This window comes from Carassius auratus, chromosome 8, assembly GCF_003368295.1.
Source record: "Carassius auratus strain Wakin chromosome 8, ASM336829v1, whole genome shotgun sequence".
NCBI lineage: Eukaryota > Metazoa > Chordata > Actinopteri > Cypriniformes > Cyprinidae > Carassius > Carassius auratus.
In genome coordinates this window covers 20,928,579-20,956,507 of record NC_039250.1, presented here as the reverse complement: position 1 = coordinate 20,956,507, position 27,929 = coordinate 20,928,579, and the positions used below count along the sequence as shown (strand labels likewise).

Here is a 27,929-nt window from a genome sequence, read left to right as displayed (position 1 = left end):
TAGGACTCTTAAAACTCTAGATTAACAGAATTCAAAACAAGCAACATCAACAGCATTTGATAATTAGTCTAGTCTATTAAGTCTAGATTTGAGTACATAACATACATAAAAAGTAGACTAACACAAATCTCAGAAATGTAGACATATCTGTACCAATTCTTAGTAAGCAAGCATCTCGATATACTGCTAAAAAAAAAGAGAGAGATCTTAAGTCTCAACCATCATTACTAGCCTCTGACAGCGAGAATAGAAATGTTGTCAGTTCCAGAATTAGAGCTAGAAACCTTACTGTAAAAGTTTATTTAGTCTGAATGTCAAAAATGAGACTGATGGGTGCTGGGTGGCGTAGTTCCCTTTCCTAGAGTGAAACCGTCTGCTTGAGGATAATCCAGAAACTGAAAGAGGAAGTTTACCTATGACAAGCATTATTTATCAGTAATATAAAAGCGAATAAAGAAAAATTAAATGGACTGTTTTTTCTTTTTTTTATGCTTCCTGTGCAATTATACAGACATGTTTACAATTAATTGAACAACAACAAAAAAAAAATGACCCTTTGGCCTGTCTTTGTAAAATGTAGATATCTAGCGATTTTAGTGTCATCTAGTGGTAAGATGATGGAGCTCAATTCATAAAAAGCAAAACAACAGAAATGTGTTGGCATATTTATTTCAGAGTCCATTATCTGACAGTCCGTTTAGCAGCATAAGGAAGGTCTTGAGGTATTTATATATTCATTTGCAGGTCATTCACATGCACATACAGAAATCCAGTATACAAAACACAGACACACACACACATACATAATAGATACGTCCTCCTACAGTGAACTTCAACCATCCTGTGCATAAAGTCTGTGGCAAATACATGGCAGTGAGCCTGTGCTTCTGGAGGAGTTTAAGGCAGACTCCCTCAGTGAAGAAGCTTTGGCTGTTGGGAGAAAAGAAGAGCAGATGGTCAGGAAAAGGATCTAAATTCAGAGCTGAGACTCAACCACTGTGCTGAATTAAACCTTGATGATTCATCTTAACAGACTATCAATCTGTGACTTCCTATACTTGTTGTTTTATCGAACGCGGTGTATTTTATCTTCAAAGTGTTTCAAAAGTAAGCTTTGCCAGTTTTCTTCAATAGCTTTAATGCATTTCCTTTGCCTAACAAGAGGATTATATGTCTACCAAGAGCTGCTTGAGCCGCTCTTACATATTGGTTCCACTAGCTTATTATTTAACACATCACTTCAAACAAGCACTTAAGAGTGCACTAAGTATTTTCAGTATAGAAGTGTTTTATGCCTAAAGAAATCAATAGTACTTTTAAATGATCTGCATTCACATTGGATGAATCATATCATTAGCCTCATAGGCTATAAAAGCTTTTCGATTTGGGTGGTTGAAAAATCAACAAATATTTATACAAGTTCTAAAAAAAAGAAAGAAATATTGGATTTTGTAGAGGAAATTCTATAGTTTTAGATACTGTAACTGGCTATCATTTCTTCAGTTTTTCACTTCATGCACAAAATTTATAATAATATAGGAATGGAACAAATATTTTAGGAAAGAGATTATAAAATGCTGTTTAAAGTATGATTTAAAATGTTTTCAATACATTTAGAATCAATAACATAGTGAAGTGTAATAGTTCACCCAAAAATGAACATTTTGTCATCATTTATGAACCCTCATGTGATTGCAAACCTGTATATGTTTTTTTATTACACTGAACAGAAAAGAAGATATTTTGAAGAATTCTGAAAAACCAACATTTTCCCCAAACAGAAATACTATGCAAGTCAATGGGGTCCATCACGCATTCTTAAGTTCAGAATATCTTCTTTTATGTTCGACACAAGAAAAAAAACTCATACAGGTTTAGAATGACGGAAGGGTTAGTAAATGATCATTTTCATATTCGGTGAACTATCCCTTTAAAACGGTTTATGGAAATTTTTGAAAAAAATAAAGTAAATAAATAAAATAAAGATATTAGATTATTTTTTTTTTAAAGTAAAATAACTTGCTTTGGCAATGACTGAAATAAATGTTAAAATAAAAGTACTAAAATGGCAACTACAACTGAAAATAAAATATTACTATAATATAAAATACAATATTTAACCAGCTCTATGAGCACATAACAAAAATGACTAAAGCTAAAGCTAAATTTAAAACAAAACTGAAATTTTTAAAAACAAAGAAATGTTATAGAATTTACTACAATTTTAAATGAACTGCCATTTTTTTTTTCTATGAATCATGTTTAGTGGCATCTTTTAAGACAAAGGAACCTAATGATGATATAATGAGAGATGCTTTTTTAATATTAGATTTAATTTAAATGATTCATTAAAGCTGCAGTAGGTAACTTTTGTAAAAATATATATTTTTTTTTTACATATTTGTTAAACCTGTCATTATGTCCTGACAGTAGAATATGAGACAGATAATCTGTGAAAAAATCAAGCTCCTCTTGCTCCTCCCAGTGGTCCTATTGCCATTTGCAGAAAGTTATGCGCTCCCGGTAAAAAACAACCAATCAGAGCTGCGGTCCGTAACTTTGTTTGTGTTCAAAATGTAGAAAAATGTATATAATAAGCGAGTACACCATGAATCCATTTTCCAAACCGTGTTTTTGGCTTGTCCTGAATCACTAGGGTGCACCTATAATAAGTGTTTATATTCTGACTATTTTAGATTGCTTCGGGGATACCGCGGCGGAGTAACCCAGTACCTTTGTGATTCTTCATAGACGTAAACAGAGTGAAGTAGCTCCGGCTAGGATGTTCTTCTGCAAGAGTTAAACGCTTATTAACCGCTTGAGCGTCAAAAGTTACCTACCGCAGCTTTAAATGAGATTCCGCTGAGCTTTAATCACTGAAGGAAAAAATGTAACTGAATAATAAAAAATAAATAAATAGTGAATGCTTTAGTTAAACTACTGATTAATGTGTTAAACATACCTTCTGTGCACCTAGTTTCTTTGGCAGACTGTGGGAGGTTGACACCAGGCTGGAGTGAGTTTGGGAAAAAGAGGAGAGGATATTGGGTTTAGGGGCACATGAATTGTTTTTGGGGGGAGAGGCATCACAGGTCTTACGTTTCCTGCCAGGCCCTTTATGCTCGTACCCAACAGCCCTTTGATTGAGCCCTGAGGCCCCTCCCTTGTCAGACTCCGGGGAGGGAGAGGAGGGGATGTGGGCGGGGCTTTGCTTAATCAGCCCTTTCATTTCAGGTGGGTGTGTTCTACTGCTAAGTGAGTGTGCACCATTAAATGGTCCATGCGGTGAAGACATCGTAGTTCTGTTCAAGGAGGACTGGCGGTCTTTAGGGTGGGGGAGAAATAGGATTTTGGACTGTCCAGACGAGTCCTTGTCCTCTTTGGGTGATTTCCGGCGCTTGCTGGTTGGGGGACTCTCCTGAAGCTCCCTGAAACCCGCTTGGGAATTTAAAGCCTGTTTGCTGGTCCGAGCCGCAGGGTTACGGGGCCGGGCGGGGCCTGAGGTCGTCTGGGCTTTCGTTGGTAGTTTGGAGGCGGCTGATAGGTTAGTGGGCTCTGATTGTCCTGAGCTGCTTGTCCTGAGAGTAGAGGCGCTGCGGATGGGTACTGAGCTGCGCGTGGCATCATGGGAATTGTAGGTGTTTGTGGTGTTTAGGGGTTGATGAGAGCATAGTTCTGACACCTGAGGGATTTTCCTGCAGACATAGGATATAATTAAACAAATAAAATTCACAGGCAAAAGAAAAATAAACCAATCTTGCACAAATGCATTTAAAAACAACCAATTTTGTAATTAAAGAAATTAAAGCAAAGTAATTAATATTAACTAATTTAAAAACAAAATAAGAATTATTAGCATTTAATAATAGTACCAAATAAAAAAAAAATGACATTTCAAAAATGTATTACAATATTAACAATTAATTACACTTACATTACATTTGTAATGAAAAATAACCCAAATAACTAAAAAAGAGAAATAATCTGATGAAATGTTGCCTTAGCAACTAAGTGAAATAATTTTAAGTAATACAATTAAATAAAACTGAAAAAAAAATCTAAAATAAAAATATAATAAGCCATTTACTAAAAAATAACTCAAAATCCTAGATATAAAAAATTCTTATTCAAAAGCCACTTCAAAATATTAATTATTCCTTTACTTTTTTTTTTATACATTCGTTATGATGATCATATTTAGAATTTAAAAAATAACATTTTCATACAAGGAAACTACAAAAGTAGAAGGATTTGTAATAGTGCTTTCAGACTTCTAGACCTTACTGCATTTCCTGCAATTGGCTAAATGTTGTGAACACAGAAAACATAAGCCTTGTGAATGTCACAAGATCTTCAGCTTGATGTGAAACATCTTACTTCCATAGATAAGTGCTGAGATGCTGCTCCATCATAACACTGAACGCTGACCGCAGGTGGAGCAACCTTCGGTCAAATGCTAACACACTACGGCCAAGAACACGTGCCCCGAAGGTGCAAAGCTGGGAAGAACACGAGAGAGGAGACAAACATGGGTTCATTTTTACTCTAAAAAGGATATTATTAGACAAAACACTTTTGTTATGAACAGAATCTTACATTAAGATTTATATGGATTTTTTTAAAATCACTTTTTAGTTCCTAAAGTGCTTAAATTTTGATATGAAGAAAAATACTTACACCCAGGGGTTTAGGGTGCAAGGTGCTTGCTGGTAAATGAGCAAAGTCCTCCCGGTTCTCCCCGTCACTCTCCTCACTGGAGAGATCAGCTGAGAGAGACTCCAGCTGCGGCTCTTCAGAGCGCATCACCTCCTGCTTCATCTCTACAACACCCTCTGATGAATTCATGGACCTGTAAGCACACACATTCAGATAAAAGTCCTGTCCAAGTATCACAAAAGCTTCACTCTCCATTACTTAAAGGGAAAGTTCACACAAAAATGAAAATTCTCTCATTAATTACTGTCGCTCCAATCCTGTAGGACCATCATTCATCTTCAGAACACAAATTAAGATATTTTTGAGGAAATCCAAGAGCTTTCTGACCCTGCATAGACAGCAACGCAACTGAAACATCCAAGGCCCAGAACATTGTGAGGACATTGTAAAAATAGTCCATTGCCATCAGTATATCAACCTTAATTTTATATGAAGCTATGAAAATACTTTTCGTGCACTTTATTCATCAACAACTTCTCTTTCATGTTAGCCTTTGAAATGTGTTCATGAGAGTACCACACCGCATGCGTGTCGTCCTGGTGACTACATTTCTGGGCCTTGCACATGGTAGGTCTGTTTCTGTCAATGCAGGGTCAGAATCTCGGATTTCATCAAAAAATATCTTAATTTGTGTTCTGAAGATGAAAGAAGGTCTTACGTTTGGAACGACATGAGGGTTATTATTGACAGAATTTTCATTTTTGGGTGCACTATCCCTTTAAACCACAGAATGCAGAACTATAGACCTGAGAATAGAAGAGTTAGTTATTTGGCATTTGTAGTGCAGAGGCCCAATCTGAGACGCAGGGGTCTCATGGTGGGCAGAGCCTTCATCAGGAACCTTTCTGGGCAAAGGGGGACGCTCTCGAGGCTTTGAGCTCATCTTCAGCTCCATTACAAGCTGGTCAAAAGGTTTCCGCCTCCCTACCACTTGCCGGCGCTGATGGATGGAATGAATCTGAGGCAGAGGAGATAGCAGAAACAGCAGCAAGAGATTAATGCTTGCTTTGTTCCAAAATCGCTACCATTTTTAATGCTGGTGTACTGGTTTCTGTATATTAAAACATACTCACATTACAGGTCAGCAGTCTGGTGCACAGTTTCTTTCTCTCAGGATCCATCACCCCACAGTGCTTGTCCAAGTCACATTCTTTCACTGAAATAAATTGATTTCAAAAAGAGAAAACATTTGAAAAAAAGAAAGAAAAGAAAACACTGTAGATAAGTATATACAAAATGCTTGTGGGAAAAGTATAATACAGTAAAATTCTGGTTACAGTATTTGAGGGATTTCTTTAAATAAATGATTACTCTATGCATTAAATACAAAAGTTACAGTAAAGACATTTATAAAGTTAAAAAATAATAATAATTGTTCAATTCATCAAAGAATCCTGAAAAAATATGAAACGACAACCTATTTTTAGCAATGATTGTGAAATGTTTCTTGAGGAGCAAATCAGCATATCTGAATGATTTCTGAAGAATCATGTGACACTGAAGACTGGAGTAATGATGCTGAAAAGTCAGCTGTGCAATCACAGAAATACATTAAATTTTCTTCATCAATTTAAATGGAGTTCTTTAAATTGATTAATTTAAATGGACCATTTACAGATCCACAAGACTAAAACTAATGACACTCTTTAAAAAACTTAAAGTATCAAATAGAAAAAGGATTTGACATTTAGTTTAGACTGCCAACAAAATCATGAATATTTGAAATTGTATTCATGTTAATGTACAATATGTCTGAAATAATAACAGATTTTTTGTTGAGTTGCATCAGAGACTTACTAAGGCCTTTCTTGTAGGTTCTGCTGTATGTTCTTGGTCTGTGCGGGTGAGTGTGTGAGTCCAAACTTTTCTGCATTGGTTTCTCGACTGATGGGGCTGCTTTTTTGGGTGGCGTGGGCAAAAGTAGAGGTGATGGAGGGGTTTCACGGGAAAATTTATCCACCTGCTGAAGACTGGAAAATAACACTTGAATGAAATGACACTGGAATAAACAGCGGACACGTAAGATCAAGTTAAACGCCATTCACTCTTCCTCACCTGCTTCCTTCTCGCTGTGGTTTGGAATGTCCCTGGTGGGGAGAACGAGGAGGTGGGACTCGTGGGGGTCCAGCCCCCTGGTGCCTGCTGTCTTGAACCTCACAAAGACTTCCATGTTGAGAAGGGGGTCTCCCCTGTTGGGGTCGGTCAGGAGAGCAGTTGGATGTTGTGTTGTAGAGCTCACTGAAGAGGCCATGACGACGCTCACAATGCTTCTCAAACGCCTGTGGCTTCACCACCTGCCCACAGTGACTGCACACCACCAGGAAGAAGTCATCGTGTGCTGGGCAGTGGCCATATATCGACATGTCTGTGAGGGCAAGAAAAATGCTTTTATGTGTGGCAAGGGTTTACTCTGAATGTAAAATCTTTTCATTCCTCATCATTGCAATCTGTCAGTCACAAGCCTTACAAACGCCTCCTCACCCTCTTTCTTAAGAGTCATGGTTTCCATCCGCTTCTTCACATTTTTGCTGCACTCTTCCAGCCAGGACCCTAAAAGTGAAGTGAAACAAACATTCATTTATGTATATTAAATGAAATATATATATATATCTGTTCAAGGGAAAAATTAAAAAGCATTTTTTTTTTTTTTGCTGCACAGGGTCTGTGTATTAGCTTGGGTAGCTTCTATTCTGAAGTTGAAAAAATGATCGATAGAAAGACATATATAGTTCTGTACTTATAAATGAAATGTGGCTTTGGCAAAAAAACAATTACAAAACCACATTACATAATTATTAAAATTTTTACTGAAATTAAAATGAAAAATATGAAATTGAAAACAAATTAAGCCTTCAAATAAAAACTATTATGTGTATCATACTAAAATAATACTGGCGAGAACAAATACATTGTAAGTAATGTATTTACTGTGAATAGAGGCTGACTGAGTCAGATGAAGAGCTAGTAGGTGTGAAATGAAACCCGCATTTATGAGTAGGATGGGAAAAAAAATGGTTGCCACAAAAAAGTTTAATGATGAATTTCAACCAGAAATGTGACATCCCCTTAGATGTTGTTGGCCTACATATTTACCAGCAGTTTTTAGCAATTGCGTTTTATTTTATAAAATTGAATTATATTATATACTGTATAACTTATAAAAACTAAATTACATTTACTTTATTATTTTAATATAATATTATTTGTACCTCATTTTATGTCACATCCAGCAACAGCTCTATTATTAGCCTAACATCTTAAGGTGGACTATTGGACTTCCAGGGTGGGCTGTATAATTGTGAAGGTGGTTGAAGAAAATTCATGACAATTCTTGTAAACCCTAGACTGTTCTCTTAAAAGTTTGTTGAGGCCCCCTAGTTGGCTGTGGTCCCCCAGTTGAGAACTGCTTCTCACCATCTCACCATCAAATGTCAAACCAACAGTGTTTAATGTTCTCATTTCTAATGACCACAGCTCACTGCATTCATAAATATGGGTCATTTCCTGTATTACATCAACCACATACATGAGAATTGCAAGTATCATTATTAATCCGTTGATAAGATAGATGGAGAGAGATCAACTCGGTGTGCTGTATACAGACGTAATGTAAAAAAAAAAAAAGAAAAAAAAAAGGTAAAAGCAAGGGGTTTGATGTGAATGTGCCTCTTGATTGTTGGCTATTACATTGGGAAGTATCAGCCCAGCGTTTCATAATGCTGTCACCGCATGATTATCAGATAATAATGAGATGTTCTCGCGGCGAACAGAGCAATTTTAAACCAGTGTCTGTGTGTAATTGGGTTCAGAGGTTTATTTATCTTGATAGTTCTCTGGTCGGAGAATCGTCTCCACCTTCACTTCCCGTCGAGCTGGCTGTCAGATCACCCAAGATGACATACTGAGCCCATCTTTTGGCTTTAAGACTCTAACCAACACGACAACGTACATAATGTGTTCATGTACATTATAAGCTAATTTTCAATATTGTACACGTTAGTAAAACGAATATTATTCAGCTAAGCAGAGCGCTAGGACCTGGGAGATCTTCCAAAAGTAGTGTGTGGGAGTGCAAACCATGCGGCGCTAGGACCCGGCGGGGCCTTTGTTTGGGTCGTGGTGCCGGGGTTTGCCCTCTTCAAACGAATCCATTTCCTGTGCTAGCTCGACGCGATTATAACCGAAAGTATCGAGAGCTCCACATAATTTTACTCACCCTCCGGCGTGGATACGTTCGCTCTGTCGATCCAAGCGGTCCAGCTTTGCCCTACAAAGTCAACGATGGAAATCCGCCGATCTAGGGCAGCCATTACCGATTTAGCGCGTGCACGATCCACCACCATCACGACGGGAGCGCATTGCGACGTCATCTTGCGCGCTCACGGCGGATTACCTTCTAGCGATGGGAGGTCCGACTCAATTCTGCGAGTCGGTTCTTTTGAAATGTTTGTTCCAAAGAACCGGTTCAGATTAATCAGGGATATTACACTTTAATAATACATAAAAACAATGTAAAATGTACGAGATTTAGCCTAATTTTAATCTGCAGTCTATGGACAGGTTGATATATATATATGGAGAAATAACAATGACGTCTATATAATACCTCTAAACGTACTTTTTTTAAGAAACCACATGAAAATGAGCAAACTTTCATTATAGATATTGCCAAACTTCCCCTGTTCATGGCACATTAAGATAAGTGTTTTATATTACAAGCTTCAGATTTAAAATTTATTTCATTTTGCTGACATATTTTACACACGTTTTGGATATCTCTTTCTCATTGCACATCAGGAAATACAACAGACATCAACAAATTCACCTGGACTTTAAGGAATTCAAAAGATCCCGTTACAAATACCTTCAGAACATGGGATATAAAATAGGTGTATGTAGGCTACTAGAGATTTCCAGCTCAAAACTCAAATTTGAAACTCCCCTTAAAAATAATGTGTTATAAAAAAGAGAACAAGTTATAGACGCTGTAGAACCAAAACAACCCAAATATCAAAAATGGACCAAAAAAAAAAAAAAAAAAAAACTCCCATCTGTCAAATTCTCGGTTCATTCCAAATGCATTTACTCTCAAAATAGACATGGAAGACTTACTGAGTCGAAATGCGCTCGGATCGATTAGTGTACAAATTGTCCAATCTCTGAACGGATTCAACGATTCATTGAAAAGATCCGACTCAAAATAACAATTCGTTCACGAACCGAACGTCGCTTCAAGCTCGTGTCCGTGCACTTGAAATGCTGGAAATACCCATAGGAAATACCCTTTTTTCTATTACATCATAATCTAAAAACACTGTAAAAAAAAAAAAAAAAAAAAAAAAAAAAAAAAAAAAATAGACAATACATCCTGTTTTAAGAAAAACATCCACACAATTAACCAGCATCAGCAATAGCAGGCTGATTCTGTGAGCATTAAGATAATAAAGAGATTACATTTTGGCTATGGAATGTGCCTTGCCTTTGTAGCCTATTTAGGTAAATTAGAATTAGAAATTCATTTTCAAAGGTCATTACCAATTAGAAATTTGACGAATAGGTGGAACATAAAACAATATGACGCACAATAAAAACAAATCATGATTATTTATTTAAGGCCTCCAGCGTTGTTAAACAAAAGCAGTCAATACATTTTTATCATCATTCGTGCCAGATATGATGTAAACATTTCTTAAATATAGGCTAAGTAAGTTATAAGGCACACAGTTCATACAAGGCCATTTCAACCGTAAGAAGCACAGTGGAAAATTTAACCAAGATATTTTATAAAGCCAAAACTAACTAAATACAACAGCAACAGGGAACATCAAACAGCAAAAAAATAATTATTCATTAAACAGGAGTCAAAAACATTCAGTACATTTTGTTCATGTAACAAGTTCAAATGCCATGAGAAACATGACAGTAGCAGTAAAGAGATGAAATGTAACTTTTTAATGATGCAATTTACTTCATACAAACAGTTTATTTGCTAAGGTGCTCTTGTACCTTTTCTAGTATACAGCTTTGCTTTAGTGTGTAAAATACACATCTAAATTGGACCATATCTGAATATAATGGAGATAATCTATAGACAAGGACCTTTGGTGGATTTGTGACACAGGTCAAGTCAGGTAGATTCATAATATCAGTCGACCGGGTGCTACGCAGCACCACTTTAATCCTGAAACAACACTTGCGTGATGAATGTGGATGTAACCTGCTGTTTAATTATGACTGTCCTGCTCCTGCTTGCTGATTGGCTGACTTGTGTAATGGCGTCTCCTTGTAAAGAAACCAGCAATTTCCTCCCCACAGGATAAGGTTGAGGAATCCAAAGATCTACAAAGATTCATTTGATTCACATTACATAAATACCAACAAGAGTTAGCAGTAAAAATATGTGGGAAAACAGGATAAATAATGCATAAGTAATTCTAATAAATTATCCATGTATAACATATAGGTTTAGAATATTTATATACTAAGGTGACCAGATGTGGCACTTCCCGGAACACGTTCAGCACAGGATGTACTCCTCCGATTGATCATCATATGAGATCAAAGTACTGCGAGAGCTATAGAGCAGAACAGGCAGCTCCATTATCTCCAATGGCTCTCGCCGTACTTTGATGTCATACAACAATCAATTGTAGGAGCACAAACAACGAACACCTGGTTATTTTACGCAATTTAGAAATCCTGAGCTAAACGTGTCACCAGAAAGTGGCAGTCTGGTCACCATATCATGTACATTACAATCCTCTTACCACTGAAGAATTGAGGCGGCCCATCAAGGGGATGTGCCCCGCAGTGCACTTGTTTCCTTCTATCTTACACATGTCATTTAGAGACACAAGTGTATTTGGACTGGTTGACAGTTTCACATCTGTGAGGCCTTTTCCCCATGCAGATGAGCACACCAGCCAGAGAAAAGTGAAGATCCCAGTTATCAGTAGATCCTAAAGAAAGTAATACATGTTTATGAAATATAAATAATTAATTATATTGTAAAATATATATATATATATATATATATATATATATATATATATATATATATATATATATATATATATATATATATATATATATATAATTTTTATAATTTTTATAATATGCCAGTGTAATGTTTGGAATAATTAGGATTCTTAATGTTTTTGAAGTCTTACGTTTACCATGGCTGCATTTATATAATTAAAATACAGGGGGAAAAAACCTTTAATGAAATGAATTAATACAATTTAAAAGAACAGTTTTATTTTTAACTTTAAATTGAAATGTAAATATTTGAATATATTTTAATGCAGTCTTTAGTGTCACGTGATCTTTCAGAAATAATTCTAATATGCTGATTTAATGCTCAACATTTCTGATTATTATCAATGTTGAAAACAGTTGAATATTTAATGCGGAAATGGTGATCACATTTTTCAGGATTTTGTTTTTATTTTTTTATGAATATTAAGTTTCATTTACTTGAAACAAAAATCTTTTGTAACATCATTTCTTTCTTTATGGTTACTTTTTCTCAATTTAACACTCCCTTGCTCAATAATAGTATTATTATCTTCTTTAAATTAAGTTGGCTTGAAAAAAACTTCTTCTGAGACTAAATTTAAAATGTATCTCCTCCTAGAATGTATCTCTTCCTCTGACTGGAAGACCCCAGGCAGTACGGGTCGGCAACAACACATCCAGCACCATCACACTGAACACTGGGGCCCCAAGGATGTGTGCTGAGCCCCCTCCCCTTCACTCTGCTGACCCACGACTGCACACAATCACACAACTCCAACTTCTTCATTAAGTTTGTGGATGAAACGACTGTGGTGGGTCTCATTAGCAACAAAGATAAGACTAACTACAGGAGCGAGGTGAGGCGCCTGGCCGGATGGTGCAGTGACAACAATCTCTCTCTTTGAACGTGGAGAAGACGAAGGAGATTGTTGTTGACTTCAGCAGAGCACACACTCAGCACGTTCCTCTGACTGTGGAGACTGTGGAGAGAGTGTGGAGAGAGTGAGCAGCACCAAGTTCCTGGGTGTGCACATCTCAGAGGACCACTGCAGCACTGGCCAAGAAATCACAGCAGCATCTCTACTTCCTCCGCAAACTGAGTAGAACCAGAGCCCCGCCCCCCATCACGTACATCTTCTACAGAGGGACCAGTGATGCGTGTGTTGATCCAAAATGAGCGGGTGCCTGCAGTCACCTGTGGTAATCCGCGGTTACTAGTCGTCCAAAAATAATTTTAATAATATTCTGGTCCCGGTCAGTCGGTCGTTTGAAATAAAGATGCCAATTAAACCCAATTTTGAAATACATAGGCCTACACTTTATTGGCTGAATAACTGGCGCGAAGATGACACACGGGCTCAGTCTGCAGGAAGAGATGGAAGCGGCAAGAGTTGCGGGCGGGTTATTTGAAAACTTCGGTCGGTTGTGGGTTGTTTATACACTGACCCGCGCATCACTGAGAGGGACCATCAAGAGCGTTCTGACGAGCTGCATCACTGTGTGGTATGGCGACTGCAACACGTCCAGCCGAAAGACTCTGCAAAGCATAGTGAGAGCAGCTGAGAAGATCACTGGTGTCTCTCTCCCCTCCCTCCAGGACATTTACGGAACCCGTCTCACTCGCAAAACCCTCTGCATCACAGGTGCATTTTCAATGTGAATTTCAATTCTCTGTATGTATGTACTGTACATGTGGAAGAATTGACAATAAAGCAGACTTGACTTGACTAGTGCTTTCAAGCTAGAACCACCAAACTCTGGTCAGACCTTCAGACAAAACTCCCTACTGAAAATACAGCTTAAACCAACCTAAGCTGATTGGTTGCTTTTAAGTGGTTTTGGTCACTGTCACGCTGGTCTTGGCTGGTTTTTACTGAATCAATTGGTTTTAGCTGGTTTTAGACTACCATCACACTTGGTAATCATGCTAACAACATGCTAGTCACTTTGCTAATCATGCTAACAACATGCTAGTCATGCTAACAACATGCTAGTCACTTACTAGTCATGTCATGCTAGCAACATGCTAGTCACTTTGCTAATCATGCTAACAACATGCTAGTCATGCTAACAACATGCTAGTCACTTACTAGTCATGTCATGCTAGCAACATGCTAGTCACTTGCTAGTCATGCTAACAACATGTCAGTCACTTGCTAATCATGCTTACAACATGCTAGTCACTTGCTAGTCATGTCATGCTAGCAACACGCTAGTCACTTGCTAGTTATGCTAACAACATGTCAGTCACTTGCTAGTCATGCTAACAACATTCTAGTCACTTACTAGTCATGTCATGCTAGCAACATGCTAGTCACTTGCTAGTCATGGTAACAACATGTCAGTCACTTGCTAATCATGCTTACAACATGCTAGTCACTTGCCAATCATGCTAATTACAAGCTAGTCACTTGGTAGTCATGCTAATAACATGCTAGTCATTTGCTAGTCATGCTACTGACATGCTAGTCACTTGTTAGTCATGATACCAACATGCTAGTGACATGATCATCATGCTAGAAACACATTAACGACAAGATAGTAACTTGGTAATCATGCTAGCGACATGCTAGTATAAAATGTCTTTATCTGTCTATTTATCTATTTATTTTTCTGATAGGTTGTATTGCCTTCAAAACTTCAAAACCAATTTAAATTAGTTAAAACTGAAAACCCTCAAACTTTAAGCTTTTAAAACTACCTCAAAACTTTCTGGCTTGGCTTTTTCAAGCCAACCTACATTTTGACCACAAACTTTACCATCTAGTTTCTTTTTTTATCTTACATACCACAACTGTTTGATTGGCAGTGTTTGTTTTCAACTGATAAAAATAAATGTTTCTAGAGGACCAAATCATTACATTAGATTGATTTCAGAATAATCAAGTGACACTGAAGTCTTAAGCAATGGCTGCTGAAAAAAAAATCTTAATTATTCCACAAGTTTTATGTTAATAAATATATATGCACCAGTGTTTTATATTTAACACTCAAATGCCTTTGCTTTATCCTCAGGACACTTTGTTGGAAATAACAGTTGCAGCTGTTGTCAAAAAAATCCACCCGTTTCTTCATTTACACACAAGTGGAACTCTTCACACCCCCACACAGTTCAGAAACAGCTCACAAAGTTCATACAGCCAAGTGATACTGAAATCCAGTATAATATTGAACAAGCTAATATAATGACCACCAGGAAGTGTATAAATTAACCTGTCAGACATGCAGTGGCTGGCATTCACTTCCCATACAAGGACAGCCATTGAATATAAAAAGGGATGTGAATTTAAAGGCATGCGTAGACATGGTGGAAGTTTCAAATGCACACAGAACTCTTAAAATAGACACAGTGTGAACCTGAATCTATAAACACTCACAATATTGGGGCCACGAGGAGATTCACGGTAGATGTGCTGGTAGCCCAGATACAACACAAGAGTAGCTGTGCTGTACAGGAAAGCCAGAACTCCAATAGCTACAAAGAACTCAGCGGAAGACGAATAATCTCCAGTCAGATGTTTGGTTTTAGGCACTGTTCTGTTGACGCAGTCTGGGACACTGTAACTCTGGGTATTGAGCCTTTGTAACAAAGAATAATAAAAAAGAACATTCTGGAAAAATTGATTTATTAAAAACAATGTGTTTCATATGTTCTTATTGTTCACCTAAAAGGATAGCTGAAGGATACATTTATTTCATTGCTGGGACTGTTCTCGCACTGGATGTTGAAACTGGTAGAGCCAGAATAACCCCCAGTTGTGGCAAAAGCAAAAATAGCAAATATCTGTAAAAGACAGTTAGTGCATACAAAGAGGTTAAATGAATTAATTAATGTTTACAGGAATAAATATAATAAAAACGGAAAAAAGAAAGCGTGCACATGATTAAGCAGAACTAAGACCAGCATATGAAGAAATGCAAATAATTTTCAAGTAGTCTATCCTTACATTGCTTTCTGCTTCCTCTTTTTAATGGTAACGTTATCTTTTTCAAAGGAGAAATCCTTATTGTGGGTATTAAACATATTAAAATCTGTATTTTGCTAATAACTGGGGCTTCCTTTACGAAAAATAACCATGGTTTTATTATAGTAAAACTGTAGTAACCCATGGTTTTTTGGCGTATTGACTGCCATTTGTAAAATCACAGATTTACTACAAATACCATGGTTAAACTATGGTTAATATAGCAAAACCATGGTTAATTTGTGGTTACCATGGTTTTTTGGTTTTATCTGTAGTAAAACCATGGTTAATCGTAAGGGTTACCTTAAATAAGGAAAATGATAAAGGGATTGTACATAATTGGTGATTTCAGTTATGAGAATAATGCTTTTTCTAAAAGCTTTTAAAGTACCTACAGAGAGAAGCTTAAGATCATGAGATACAAAAAATCAGAAAAGTACGTACCCATTCCAGGACACGTATAAATCCCAGGGGCTCTTTCAGAGGGCCGAGATCTAACCGAAATCCGCTCATCATGCTCTGCAAATAAAAAAGCATCAGTAGCTATCCATAAAACAACCGTTACAACTGTCGAGGACAGTGTGCGATAATCAAAGATCCGGAAACATTATGAAGCGCGGCACATTTTGCAGCAGCATTTTCTCGAAAACTCTTTTCTCACCAGTTTCATCACATCTAAAAAAAAGTTAGTTTAAGCGAACTGCAGTGTGTACGCCACGAAGTGCTGAGATTGTTTTTTGCTGTACTGAAGAAAAAGGAAGATTGAGAAAGATTACCTTGTCTAAGCCTAGTCCCCAAACAAATAAGTTGCCAAATTTCCTTTCCTTTTTCCTCACCGCTTCAGCTTAGACATGGTTTTGTATGGAAAGCCTTTTTAACATTTATTCTAAAAGCTGTACTAGTATCTTTTTTTCATGTTACTAGTACTTATTTTTTAGACACTATTATCTTTTCCATTAAGTACTAGTACTTATTCATTAGGTACTAGTGCTTATTCGTTAACTACTAGTGTTTATTCTTTAGGTACTAGTGTCTTTTGTAAAGTTACCAGTACTTATTCATTAGATACTAGTACTTAATCATTAGATACTAGTACTTATTCCAATAGTGACTAGTATTTAATTAAACTACCCGTGTTAACAAAAAATAGAACTAGTACTTATTTTTTAGTTACTAGTGACTTTTTAGACCAGAGATATCCTGAACTTAATAGATACTAGTACTTTTTAAATTTGCATTTCTGCCCAGTATGGTAATTGTATGTTGAATATTAATGAACCAACAACATATAGGAGAGAGATTAATCAGGAAACAGAAACAAGGAGATGGATGTACTTTTTTTTAGAAAACCAAATAGAAAAGAAACAATAATTTTTTTACACAAGCACATTGAAAACGTATTTTTGTCAATTTTTTAACTGTAATTTCATAAATATAGTAGCCTAATGTGTTTAATGGTCTTTGAGTGACCTCTGCTGGCAGGATGTAGATACGACACCAATTTTATTAGCTGTTATTTTCCTATTTTTCCTCCAGTAAAAACAATAAATATCATACACAAGCTGTATGTTAATTTTTTTTTCATATACAGTCATGCCCAAAAATATGGACACCCTTGGTAAACATGATCAAAGAAGCCTGTGAAAATTAATCTGCATTGTTAATCTTTTTTATCTTTTATTTTAAAAATTCACAAAAATCTAACCTTTCTTTGGATAATAATAATTTAAAATGGGGGAAATATCATTATGATATAAATGTTTTTCTACAATACACATTGGCCACAATTAAGAACACCCTTAGAAATTCTTATGAGTAAAATAACTCTAAAGTATATTCCCAGTCATATTCACAATTTTGAGCACTCCAGAGTGATTATGAACATGAAATTAACCAGCCATTGCTTCCTGTTTCACATAAATATAAAGAAAAGGGAAAACAAAGCCCAAATGCACTTAATCATCCATCACAATGAGAAAAACCAAAGAACATATTTCTGATGTGCAGCAAAAGATGATTGAGCTTCACAAATTAGAAAGTGACTGCAAGATGTGACTAACAAATGAGCTAGAGCAGTGAAAATCCCCATTTCCAACATCAGGGCAATAATTAAGAATTTCCAATCAACAGAAAATGTTACAAAACTGCCTGGAAGAGGATGTGTGTCTTTATCATCCTAATGCATGGTGAGGAGGTCAGTTTGAGTGGCTAAAGACTCTCCAGGGATCACAGCTGTTATTGCAGAAAATAGTTGAGTCTCGGGCTCAGAAAACCTTTAAAAAAATTGTCAAACAGCACCTACATCACCACATGTTGTTTGGGATGGTTACAATAAAAATTATCCTAGCTCATCCAAAAACAAACTAAAGCATATTAATTTATCAGACATGACTGGAACTTCAAATGGGACTGGCTTCTATGGTCAGATGAAACTAAAAAAATAGCTTTTTAGCAGCAAACACTCAAGATGGGTTTGGTGAACACAGAGATAAAAAGTAAACCATATGTACAATGAAATATACTGCTCTATTTTTGATGTTGTGTGCCTATATTTCTGCTGGAGGTCCTGGACATCTTGTTTAGATACATGGCATCTTTTATTCTATCAAATACCAACGGATAAAAAAACAAAAAGTGACGGACTCTGTTAGAAATCTTATAATGACCATGTTTGGATCACAATCAAACACAAACCTCAAAAACAACACAATAATGGGTCACTCAGCACAAAACCAAGCTTCTGCTATAAGCCTTTTCCAGTCCTCTGACCTGAACCCTACAGAAAATGAGAGGAGTGAACTGAAGAGAAGACACACCATTTTTTTGATAAAAGATCAAAAGGATTAACAATGTAGATTAATTTTCACAGCCTTCTTTATCATCATATATACCAAAGCTGTCCATATTTTTGGGCATGACTGTAGCACTGGTGCTGCAGACACTGAATGTTTTTACATTAATATTCTGTACAGGGCACCCAAAATCTGTGACGATTCGTGGAGTGCAATTACTGTGAAGACAGGACCAGACTAGAGGAATTCTAGTGCCTACGGTGAAGTGCCAAAGGGGAAGTGAGCCCACTAGTGGACACCCAGGGAAACAGAGACTAGACAGCGTGACAAAATCCAAACCTTGTGGTTTTCAGACAAACATTTTCTTTATTTGAAAAGAAGGCCAAAAGGTATTAATAAAAAATTATAATAATAAAACACCAGTTTTGCTGTACTTGAAGGACTGCACGATTTTGCCCAATGTTTTTTTTTTAGTAAATATATATATATCAATAAAACTAATAATGGTTATGGTTATTAATTCTAAATAAAAACACTAAACAAAATATGGAACATTACTTTTGTAATAACACTATTTCACTATAATATACAAAACTGAGAAGCCTATACAAGACTAAATATAAATATAGCTGCAAAAAAAAATGCACACTTCTATAGTAGAACGTAAGGAATTGCAATTTTTTTTACCTCAAAGATCTTAATTATTTTAGCTATTTTTACTCAAATTAGGATTTTGCAAGCAATAATGAATACTCAATGAATTTATTTTTAATTCATACTCGTCGCCGGAGTGCGCCCTCGCGCAGAAACTCTACAAGTGAGACTCACTGAAGTTCCAGGAAACTCAGCTTTCGCTGTAGATGTAGCTGAATAACATTCAGATAGACGTTTTACTGATGAAACTTGATGAAAATAAACAATTACTGTGACAATATATGCTTTTATCTCTGCTCTTCAAACCATCGCGCGTATTTTTATGAGAATACATTTTAAAACGCAATCCTAATGCAAATTTATTCTGCGTGTTGTATTACCATGTGGACTCTGATTGGACGGTGGAGAGGTACTCATGTTTATGTAATGATCTGTTTAAATGAAGATATCTCCAAATGCATTCTTACTAGTTCTTAATGAGGTTGAAGATATCTCCAAACGAACAGGGACTCGGAGTTATTCTGTTTTTGATATCATCTTTTAATTTCTGACTAGTAATTATTGCAATTGTATCTAGTATCTATTTAAATATTACTAGTAAGTATTCATTAGATACTAGTACTTATGTTTTAGATACTGGTACTTATTCATTAGATACTAGTTCTTATTTAATAGATACTAGTAGTTATTCATTAGGTACCAGTTCTTATTCTTTAGACACTAGTACCTTTTTTAATCACTACTAGTAACTATTCTTATCTTACTAGTCAGATCTGCCTTTTCACTCATCTTATGTTATGAATAGTCCAAATGGCTAAAGTAGAGTTCAACAAAAAAAATTACTAGTAAAATAAAAAATCATACTAGTAACATTTAGAATAAGTACTAGTATCTAATAAATGTGTACTAGTATCTATTAAATAAGCACTAGTACCTAATTAATAAGTACTAGTATCTAAAAAATAAGTACTAGTATCTAATGAATGAGTACTAGTTTCTAAAAAAATACACACTAGTACCTAATGAATAACTACTAGTACATAAAAATTAAGTACTAGTCACTGGTGGAATACATACTAGTCAAAACTCAATAGCTGATATCTCAATGACGGATCCCCATAGAAGTCAATAGCAAAAAAATTTAAATTTGTTACTAGTAACAATATAAAAGTTACTAGTCACTATTGAATTAAGTACTAGTATCTAATGGATAAGTACTAGTGCCTAATAAATAAATACTAGTATCTAATAAATAGGTACTAGTATTTAATCAATAAGTACTAGTATCTAATTAATAAATACTAGTACCTAATAAATAAGTACTAGTATATAATGAATAAGTACTAGTATCTCATGATCAAGCACTAGTATCTAATGATTAAGTACTAGTAACTTTACAAAAGACACTAGTGCCTAAAAATAAGCACTAGTACCGAAAGAATAAGCACTAGTACCTAATGAATAAGTACTATTACTTAATGGAAAAGATACTAGTATCTAAAAAATAAGTACTAGTAACTTGGAAAAAGATACTAGTACAGCTTAAAGAATAAATGTCAAAAAGGCTTTCCATAGGTTTTGACCACGTGATTCGTGACGTGAGCCCATCACCCAGACAAGCGGAGGGCTATCTAAAGAAAAAAAAAAAACTTTTCCTGTAACATAACATCTTCTCGTCACACACACACACACACACGCACGCACGCACACACACACACACACACACACACACACACACACACACACACACACACACACACACACACACACACACACACATATATATATATATATATATATATATATATATATATATATATATATATATATATATATATATATATAGCTTTAAGAAATATTTTCACGCTTATAAATTGTATTTTCCATACATGTCGGAAGATATCATTTATTGAAATTTCTGGAAATTAGTTTTAGTCATCCTAAAAATAATATAGATAAGTCTTAAACGTGATTTACTGTAATTTGACCACAAGAGGACGCTCTTAGCTAGATGTAGCTCATTAATGTTCCTTTTTACGTGTAAATTTGGCTTTTGCAATGAATAGCCGATATTTTGTTATAACAGACTTTTTAACAAATTGGTATTGTTACATTAAACAATATTATAAATAAGTAACTTTTTTTCTTTAGGCATTTTGCCGTCCCCACTTCTGTTATACGTTCTCCTTGTAAATGCACGTTTTTATTTAAAAAAAAATGCATAAAGGAACAATTTTTTAAGCAATGCTATATCCTAAAATTTGTGAATTTGGTTTAAAATGACACCATACATTAAAGAGATAGTTCACCCAAAAATGATAATTCTGTCACCATATAGTAGTCTACTTAAACTGTTGACAGTAGCCACTGATTTCCATAGTATGGAAAAATACTCTACAAAAAACTATAGAAGTTTTGTGTTCAACATTTACATTTACATTTACATTTAGTCATTTTGCAGACGCTTTTATCTAAATCGACTTACAAATCAAGACAATTGAAGCAATCGAAATCAACAAAAGAGCAATAATATGCAAGTGCTGTAACAAGTCTCAGTTAGCTAAACAGAAGAAATAAGCTTATACAGTTTAGGAGAGTGAGTCAGTTATTACAGAATTTTCCTTTTTTAGGTGAACTTTCCACTGTTTCTTATGTTGTGTAAAGCAATGCTGAATGAACATTATTAGCATACAAAGGATGGCCTAAAATTCACAACTGTTGTTGAAAAAGAACAGTCTGTCATTTTAACTTTAAAAAGTTGACTGGCTCTCGATGGATAGAAGGTGCCTAGGCAGTCACTACTGAGGAATTCAGGTCACACGATCTTTACTTGTGTGGCAGGTTTTTCCACCCATGCAGAATTTTATTATGCATTGCAAAGTAAAAAAAACATTGGGCTGACATTTAGAATTATAATCTTCCTTGCAAAAGCAATGATGTACATACTTCACTTCTTTAGCGAATAGCAAAATTGAATCCACTAATAGAAGAGACAGGATAATATGAATAGGGAGCACATGGCTCTCGGCCAGCAGTGCAGATCTGAGACTGCAGAACTTACTGAGAACTGATTGGAATCACAATAAGCCTTTTTTTCTGTGTCACATGGTATGTGATCATGGGATAGGCTATTCCATGCCAGAACCTTCCATAATCTCATATACAATCACAAAATATGTAACAATGTAATATAATATTCCATGATTCAGTACATAAATACATTGTAAGAATGTATGTGAAATGTTATTTAACTTTAACACATTGAATGCTGAAATCTAAACTGCACTCTAAAAAACACTGGGTTAAAAACAACCCAAATTGGGTTGTTTTTAACACAACTGCTGGGTAAATATAGGACAGAACCCATATGGGGTTAAACTAACCCAAGAAGTTGGGTTATTAATTTTAACCCAGCAAATGGGTTGTTTTTTCTACCCAAAAATTGGTTATTTTTACAAAAATAATGGGTTAATTTGATTTCATAAATGGGTTATATTTTCAAAGGAATTTTTATTCCTTTTAACATTAAATATACCACATAATAAACAAACAGGACAACATTGTATTATCTTTATTTTTCTTTCAGCATATTACACTTTGTAATTACACTTTTTTATGCATTTAAAAAATAATTCATATTATTTTTAATCCATATGCTCATGAAATTCATGAACTCCAAAAAACCTCAAGGTTTTTTTTAAATATACAAATAAATACTTATTTTTAAATAAACCATATGCACCTGAAATTAAAACTAAAATACTTTACCTCAAGAACTGTTTGTTACAAAGCACATTTGTTTTAAGTCTACATTATGGACCTGTTGTTTTAAGTCTACAAAATGAACACAAAAATAAATCTATGAAATACAACGTATTGGCAGTAAAAGATTTCTACATAAAAATGTAATTGATAATCAGTACGCATAAAGTAATACTCTTCCTCAAGCAATAAAACAGTTGTTTATACAAAAAAAAAACAGAACAAAAATCTCATGTGCAAATAAAACTTAAAACTAAAATACTACTTCGTGTTCTTGAACCACTGTTTGTTCAAAGAACCTCTTATAATCTACTTGCAAGAATGTAGTGCCCATTGCAAAAAATTCACTGTTGGGGATTCACTTCCCTCCAACTCAAAAATATTATGAATAAACTCCCTAATATAGAAACAATGTTTCGGTTAGTTTACATCAAAAACATAAAACGATTTGAAACATACATTTACTGTCCCAATGAAGTGAAGTGAAAGTGATGTGACATTCAGCCAAGTATGGTGACCCATACTCAGAATTCACGCTCTGCATTTAACCCATCCGAAGTGCACACACACAGAGCAGTGAACACACACACACACTGTGAACACACACCCGGAGCAGTGGGCAGCCATTTGTGCTGCGGCGCCCGGGGAGCAGTTGGGGGTTCGATGCCTTGCTCAAGGGCACCTAAGTCGTGGTATTGAGGGTGGAAGAGAGCACTATACATTCACTCCTCTCACCTACAATTCCTGTCGGCCCGAGACTCTAACACACAACCCTTAAATTGCGAGTCCAACTCTCTAACCATTAGGCCATGACTTCCCCTTAAACAATAGTTCTTTGTTCCAAAGCTTCTCCTGCGAGGATGACAAATGCCCGCGACGCAATGTGTCCATTTTCAAGTTACAGGACATATGGGTAAGGTCTTGATGCTTCAGCCTGCTGGAGGTACTCCACCATATTTGTTCCAACCTAAAGGACAGATAATGCAAATGAATAAAGGTGAAACAGAATGGGAGTGTCAGGGGTGTGGGTATGGGTGGTGGGTTGGGGATTCATTCGAAACTGTTTATTCAATCAAGCAGTCTTTAGAAACAATAGGTCTTGTATAGCCAGAGCTTTGGATGAGGCAAAATACCTGAAAATTATTACAGCTTGATCTGGCCCACTTTGACAGAGCCACTGACAGGGATGCAAAGCAAGTCAAAAGAGTTTTGGTAACACTTGAAATACTTTAATTTTACTTTAATTTCTACATTTAATATTCTGCCCTACAAAAGCAAAAGACCTTAACTTGCTAGAGTGTGAAACTGAAAAAAAAAAGACTTTTTTTTTATCTGTCTAGTAAAATTAATTATAGCTAGGACACTAGAAATTTGCCAGTAAGATGTTTTAGTAATGAAAATTATCTACAGAAAAAAAAATTGTGAGCTCAGACTTATTTATCCAAGATACATTATAAATTAAATTACAAAGTTCTTATGGAGCATATCTTGTCAACATGTTACTATATATAAGACTGGAATAACGATGTTGGACATTCAGCTTTGATCACAAAAAAAAATGTTCTTAATATATTCAAATAGCAAATATTAATTTATTGTAACAATATTTCACAACATTACTATTTTTGCTGTATTTGGATCAAATAAATGCCTTTGTAAGCAGAAGAGACTTAATTTTAAAACATTTAAAAAATCATACAGATCCCAAACTTTTGAATGGTAGTGTATTCAACCTGGTGAAGTCATTAAATGATTGAAGTAAATTTCTGTAAAGTCGTACTTACAGGCTGAATGTCAATGAAAGCTTTTTTGCTTTCATCAATGCTGGGTCGGACTGTTTTTCTGCCAAATTTGTAGGGTGGAGGTAGAAGCAAAACAGGTAATAGCTTTAGTGCAAGATTTCCCTTTGCATCTGTAGGAAAATAATATTACATTCATCAACACTAGTAAAAACAGTAGCGGGTTGTCATTGAGAATATAAGGCCAGATTTACTAAACAGGTCAAATTAGCGTGAGTCCAAAATCCCATAAAAGTGTAGACTGAAGTGTAAAGTTGTGCTGTTGATCCACTGACAATATGCAAATAAAAAAAAACACAGATTTTTTTCATCACTGCATTTCTATAGTAATCCTGACAGTACTATGGTGAAAGCTATTAGTAAATCTGGCCCATAATATCAAAATATTGTAGAAACATTTTAACCTTCTGTCATTTCTTCAGCTGTACATGAAAGCTTTGCTTCTCGCTCACAAAAAGCAAGATCCTGTCAGTATACCAGCCATTTTTCAAACAGTTTTGGGGCTTCATCTTAATGTAAAATGTGAAAGTCCTGTGCAATCTAAAAGCAAAAATAACAAAAAAAAACTTCTCAAAAAAGACTTAATCTAACTCATGTTACCATATGACAAAGGCATTATGTTAACATACCATGCCTGAGGTAGTTAGCCGAGGAAACTCATGGAGGACCTCAAACATATTTTTCAGATGTACTGTTCCACCTGGCTGATGGGCTATGTGTTGTTTCTCAGCCATTGTTTAATTTCCTCAGCTCTCTCTTCAGATACGGTTGATTCTACTGGACAAAGAAATAGCAATGCTGTTAATCAAATAGAGGCTTATGAACATTTTTTACATGTAAAAGGATTAGTTTCCATAAAAACAGAAATACTCTTCAGAGCTTTTCAACACTTTAACTAGTAAATCCTGGATGTTTCTAAACTCCATGCAAACTGATTCCTGAATTATACTGCTTAACATTTCACTTTGCTCATAATTTGCTCACAAGTCGTTCCAAACCAGTAAGACCTCCGTTCATCTTCGGAAGACAGTTTCACGGTCTCACGGGTTTGGAACAACATGAGGGTGACTTATTAATGACATAATTTTGATTATTGGGTGAAGTAACGTTAACCCTTTAACTAAACGGGTATAACCACAATAACGTTACCGGATCTTTTTAATAATAGTAACAGCTGTTTTTTTATGGTTTATGGTCATTTTATTATGATCAATGTATGGCAATCATTCAAATTAGATGAGATAAAAGTGTCACCTCCAGCTAAAGGCTGTGGATTTGCCACCACGGACAGTCAAGAGCAGGTCTGAGGGGAAAAAACAATATATTTTAGTCCAAGATTAATTGACACTTACCTGGATTTCAAATAATAATACATTTATTAAATGAATAAATGATTAGAAATGTATTTTTATTGTAAAAAAAAAAAACCGAAACGCATCAGACAGAAAAAAAATAGGTAACGTTATCTCTGGTGCTCGCAAATGCAGGATGCTTTATGATCTATCATATAACGTTAAGTGATAATTTAAAATCAGAATGGGACATTTTTGCCAATCTGTAACGATTCAATGATAAAAAGACCAATACAAACCTTTATTTCACCAGAAAAAAAGGCTGAAGTCAGTTTGTTTTTAAAATATTTTCTCCTGTAACGATCCAAAATATGCCCGCGACAGATGACCCAAAAATTGGGTTGTTTTGGCTTAGCACTGCATGCAGTAAGATGGGGGATGGGCAAGTCAAGGAATGCACGTTTACATCACATTGATCTCGTGGCATTGAAATTAATTGACTTAATGGACTTTGAAGTAAATTATGTCATTTAACAGTTAAGAAGAAACGTAAGACTTTGACAAAAGGGTCGTTTAACACATAAAAACTGAAGAAAACGTATTTACTATCCAGCAGGCATTACCAGCAAACCAAAACGAGCGAATCTGGCGGTGCATTTAATGTCATGTAAACGTGACTGTTGTCGCACATTTCTTTGCCTTTTTATCGCTCGTTCGCTCATTATTATGTTATGTGTGTAAATATGTTTAAAAATACATGTCAAATGTATAAATATATTGATACGCACCTTATTTCTCCAAATATTACAGCGTGTGTGTGGCATCCACCTCCACCTCGAATTCAGTCAGCCCGCGCTGCGCTGATCCTGCGCGGAGTTGATTTGACCCAATGAGCTGGGTTATTGCGTCCGAGTGGGGGAGGGGGTGCATTGATTCAGCTCTCAGTGAAAACGACCCAGAAAATAACCCAGCGGTTGGGTTACATAGAACTACCCAAAAACTACCCAAGACTGAGAAAATAACCCAAAAAATTTACCCAAATGGCTCAACCCAGCACTTGGGTAGAAAAAATAACCCAGGATTTTTTAGTGTGTGCTAAACAGTTTAAAAGGACAGGGTTAAAACTGATCACAACTAAGCAGCTGACCCTTCACTTTGTTGTATTTTACATTGTGTCTTCAGTTAAAAATCTTGTTGGTCTAATACAATGATAAAATGGTTAGAATCTGGGGGAAGATGCACTATATTCATCTGTTATGATATGAGTCACAGAGACCTAATGCACGATTTTGTAGGCTGTGAAGTGCATGAACAGCTTCTTTCTTCCATGATGCTCAGTGGAAGACTACACTAAATTTTCTACTGCGATCTCACTCATAATGTATTGACAATATGAGTCATGCATTTGACACATTAAATTATTTTGCTGGTTTAAAAATAAGTAGGCCTAGTGCATGTTTGCAGCTAAAGTATGCAGTAAGCTTGTTATTGGACTTCCAAAAGAAACTGCTTGTGCAGCCATTTTAATGAGGAAGATCATGCATGGCTTTGGTCACATTATTTGAGAAGTGCATGGGCAATAAAAAATACTCGAATAATTTGGAAATGCATAGCAGCATATCTTGCAATATCTTTACCTGTACACTCTTTCATATTAAATAGGTTTAAATGAAAATTGGGTCACTGACATTATGAGTGTATAGCCGTAATATTGATATTTCACCGAAGATAATTTTACGTATGAAACGCAAAACTCAAGTTTTAACACGATCCTGTCCTCTGAAGTGTGATGTCTCAAACTAACTTGACCGCACGGGCTCACAGCAGAATGTGTCCATCCTCAGACCAATCAGAAAATCGCACCAGTCGCTGCAGCCAATCAGGTGCAGGCCCTGCAAGGTGCATTCTTTTCACCGTTATTTATTTATTTAT

At 35.6% G+C, this 27,929-nt stretch overlaps 2 protein-coding genes and 1 long non-coding RNA gene across 4 annotated transcripts; all 3 read right to left on the bottom strand.

Annotated features, from left to right (window-relative positions):
- Window positions 1-524: 524 nt before the first annotated feature.
- LOC113107572 (ataxin-7-like protein 2) lies at window positions 525-9,171 on the bottom strand. Its single transcript, XM_026270183.1, has 10 exons — window positions 8,933-9,171; window positions 7,198-7,266; window positions 6,772-7,081; window positions 6,514-6,686; window positions 5,790-5,872; window positions 5,463-5,674; window positions 4,678-4,849; window positions 4,378-4,499; window positions 2,963-3,695; window positions 525-930 (listed from the first exon to the last, which is right to left on the bottom strand). The coding sequence occupies exons 1-10, from the start codon at window positions 9,084-9,086 to the stop codon at window positions 913-915; spliced, it is 2,046 nt and encodes a 681-aa protein (XP_026125968.1). The 5' UTR covers window positions 9,087-9,171; the 3' UTR covers window positions 525-912.
- A 1,130-nt stretch (window positions 9,172-10,301) lies between these two features.
- LOC113107574 (synaptophysin-like protein 1) lies at window positions 10,302-16,568 on the bottom strand. The gene is made up of 6 exons (XM_026270185.1): window positions 16,475-16,568; window positions 16,143-16,217; window positions 15,399-15,517; window positions 15,111-15,312; window positions 11,484-11,675; window positions 10,302-11,055 (listed from the first exon to the last, which is right to left on the bottom strand). The coding sequence occupies exons 2-6, from the start codon at window positions 16,212-16,214 to the stop codon at window positions 10,945-10,947; spliced, it is 696 nt and encodes a 231-aa protein (XP_026125970.1). The 5' UTR covers window positions 16,215-16,217; window positions 16,475-16,568; the 3' UTR covers window positions 10,302-10,944.
- A 6,929-nt stretch (window positions 16,569-23,497) lies between these two features.
- On the bottom strand, window positions 23,498-27,085 carry LOC113107571 (uncharacterized). 2 transcript variants are annotated; one of them, XR_003292682.1, is made up of 6 exons: window positions 26,786-27,085; window positions 25,960-26,008; window positions 25,335-25,482; window positions 25,110-25,245; window positions 24,691-24,818; window positions 23,498-23,873 (listed from the first exon to the last, which is right to left on the bottom strand). It is a non-coding gene; the product is annotated as an uncharacterized LOC113107571 (long non-coding RNA). The 2 variants fall into 2 exon arrangements; XR_003292683.1 differs by having other exon boundaries at window positions 25,335-25,479.
- Between the last annotated feature and the right edge of the window lie 844 nt (window positions 27,086-27,929).

What these genes read in the sequence shown, in the direction of transcription:
- LOC113107572 (XM_026270183.1), bottom strand. Translation starts at nt 9,086, where the DNA reads ATGACGTCGCAATGCGCTCCCGTCGTGATGGTGGTGGATCGTGCACGC. An exon ending in CCAGACTGCTGACCTGTAAT is followed by an intron (nt 5,675 to 5,789) that starts GTGAGTATGTTT and finishes CCTCTGCCTCAG; the next exon opens with ATTCATTCCATCCATCAGCG. An exon ending in CTCAGCACTTATCTATGGAA is followed by an intron (nt 3,696 to 4,377) that starts GTAAGATGTTTC and finishes CTATGTCTGCAG; the next exon opens with GAAAATCCCTCAGGTGTCAG.
- LOC113107574 (XM_026270185.1), bottom strand. Translation starts at nt 16,214, where the DNA reads ATGATGAGCGGATTTCGGTTAGATCTCGGCCCTCTGAAAGAGCCCCTG. An exon ending in TTATACGTGTCCTGGAATGG is followed by an intron (nt 15,518 to 16,142) that starts GTACGTACTTTT and finishes TGTCTTTTACAG; the next exon opens with ATATTTGCTATTTTTGCTTT. An exon ending in TCCTTCAGCTATCCTTTTAG is followed by an intron (nt 15,313 to 15,398) that starts GTGAACAATAAG and finishes TTTGTTACAAAG; the next exon opens with GCTCAATACCCAGAGTTACA.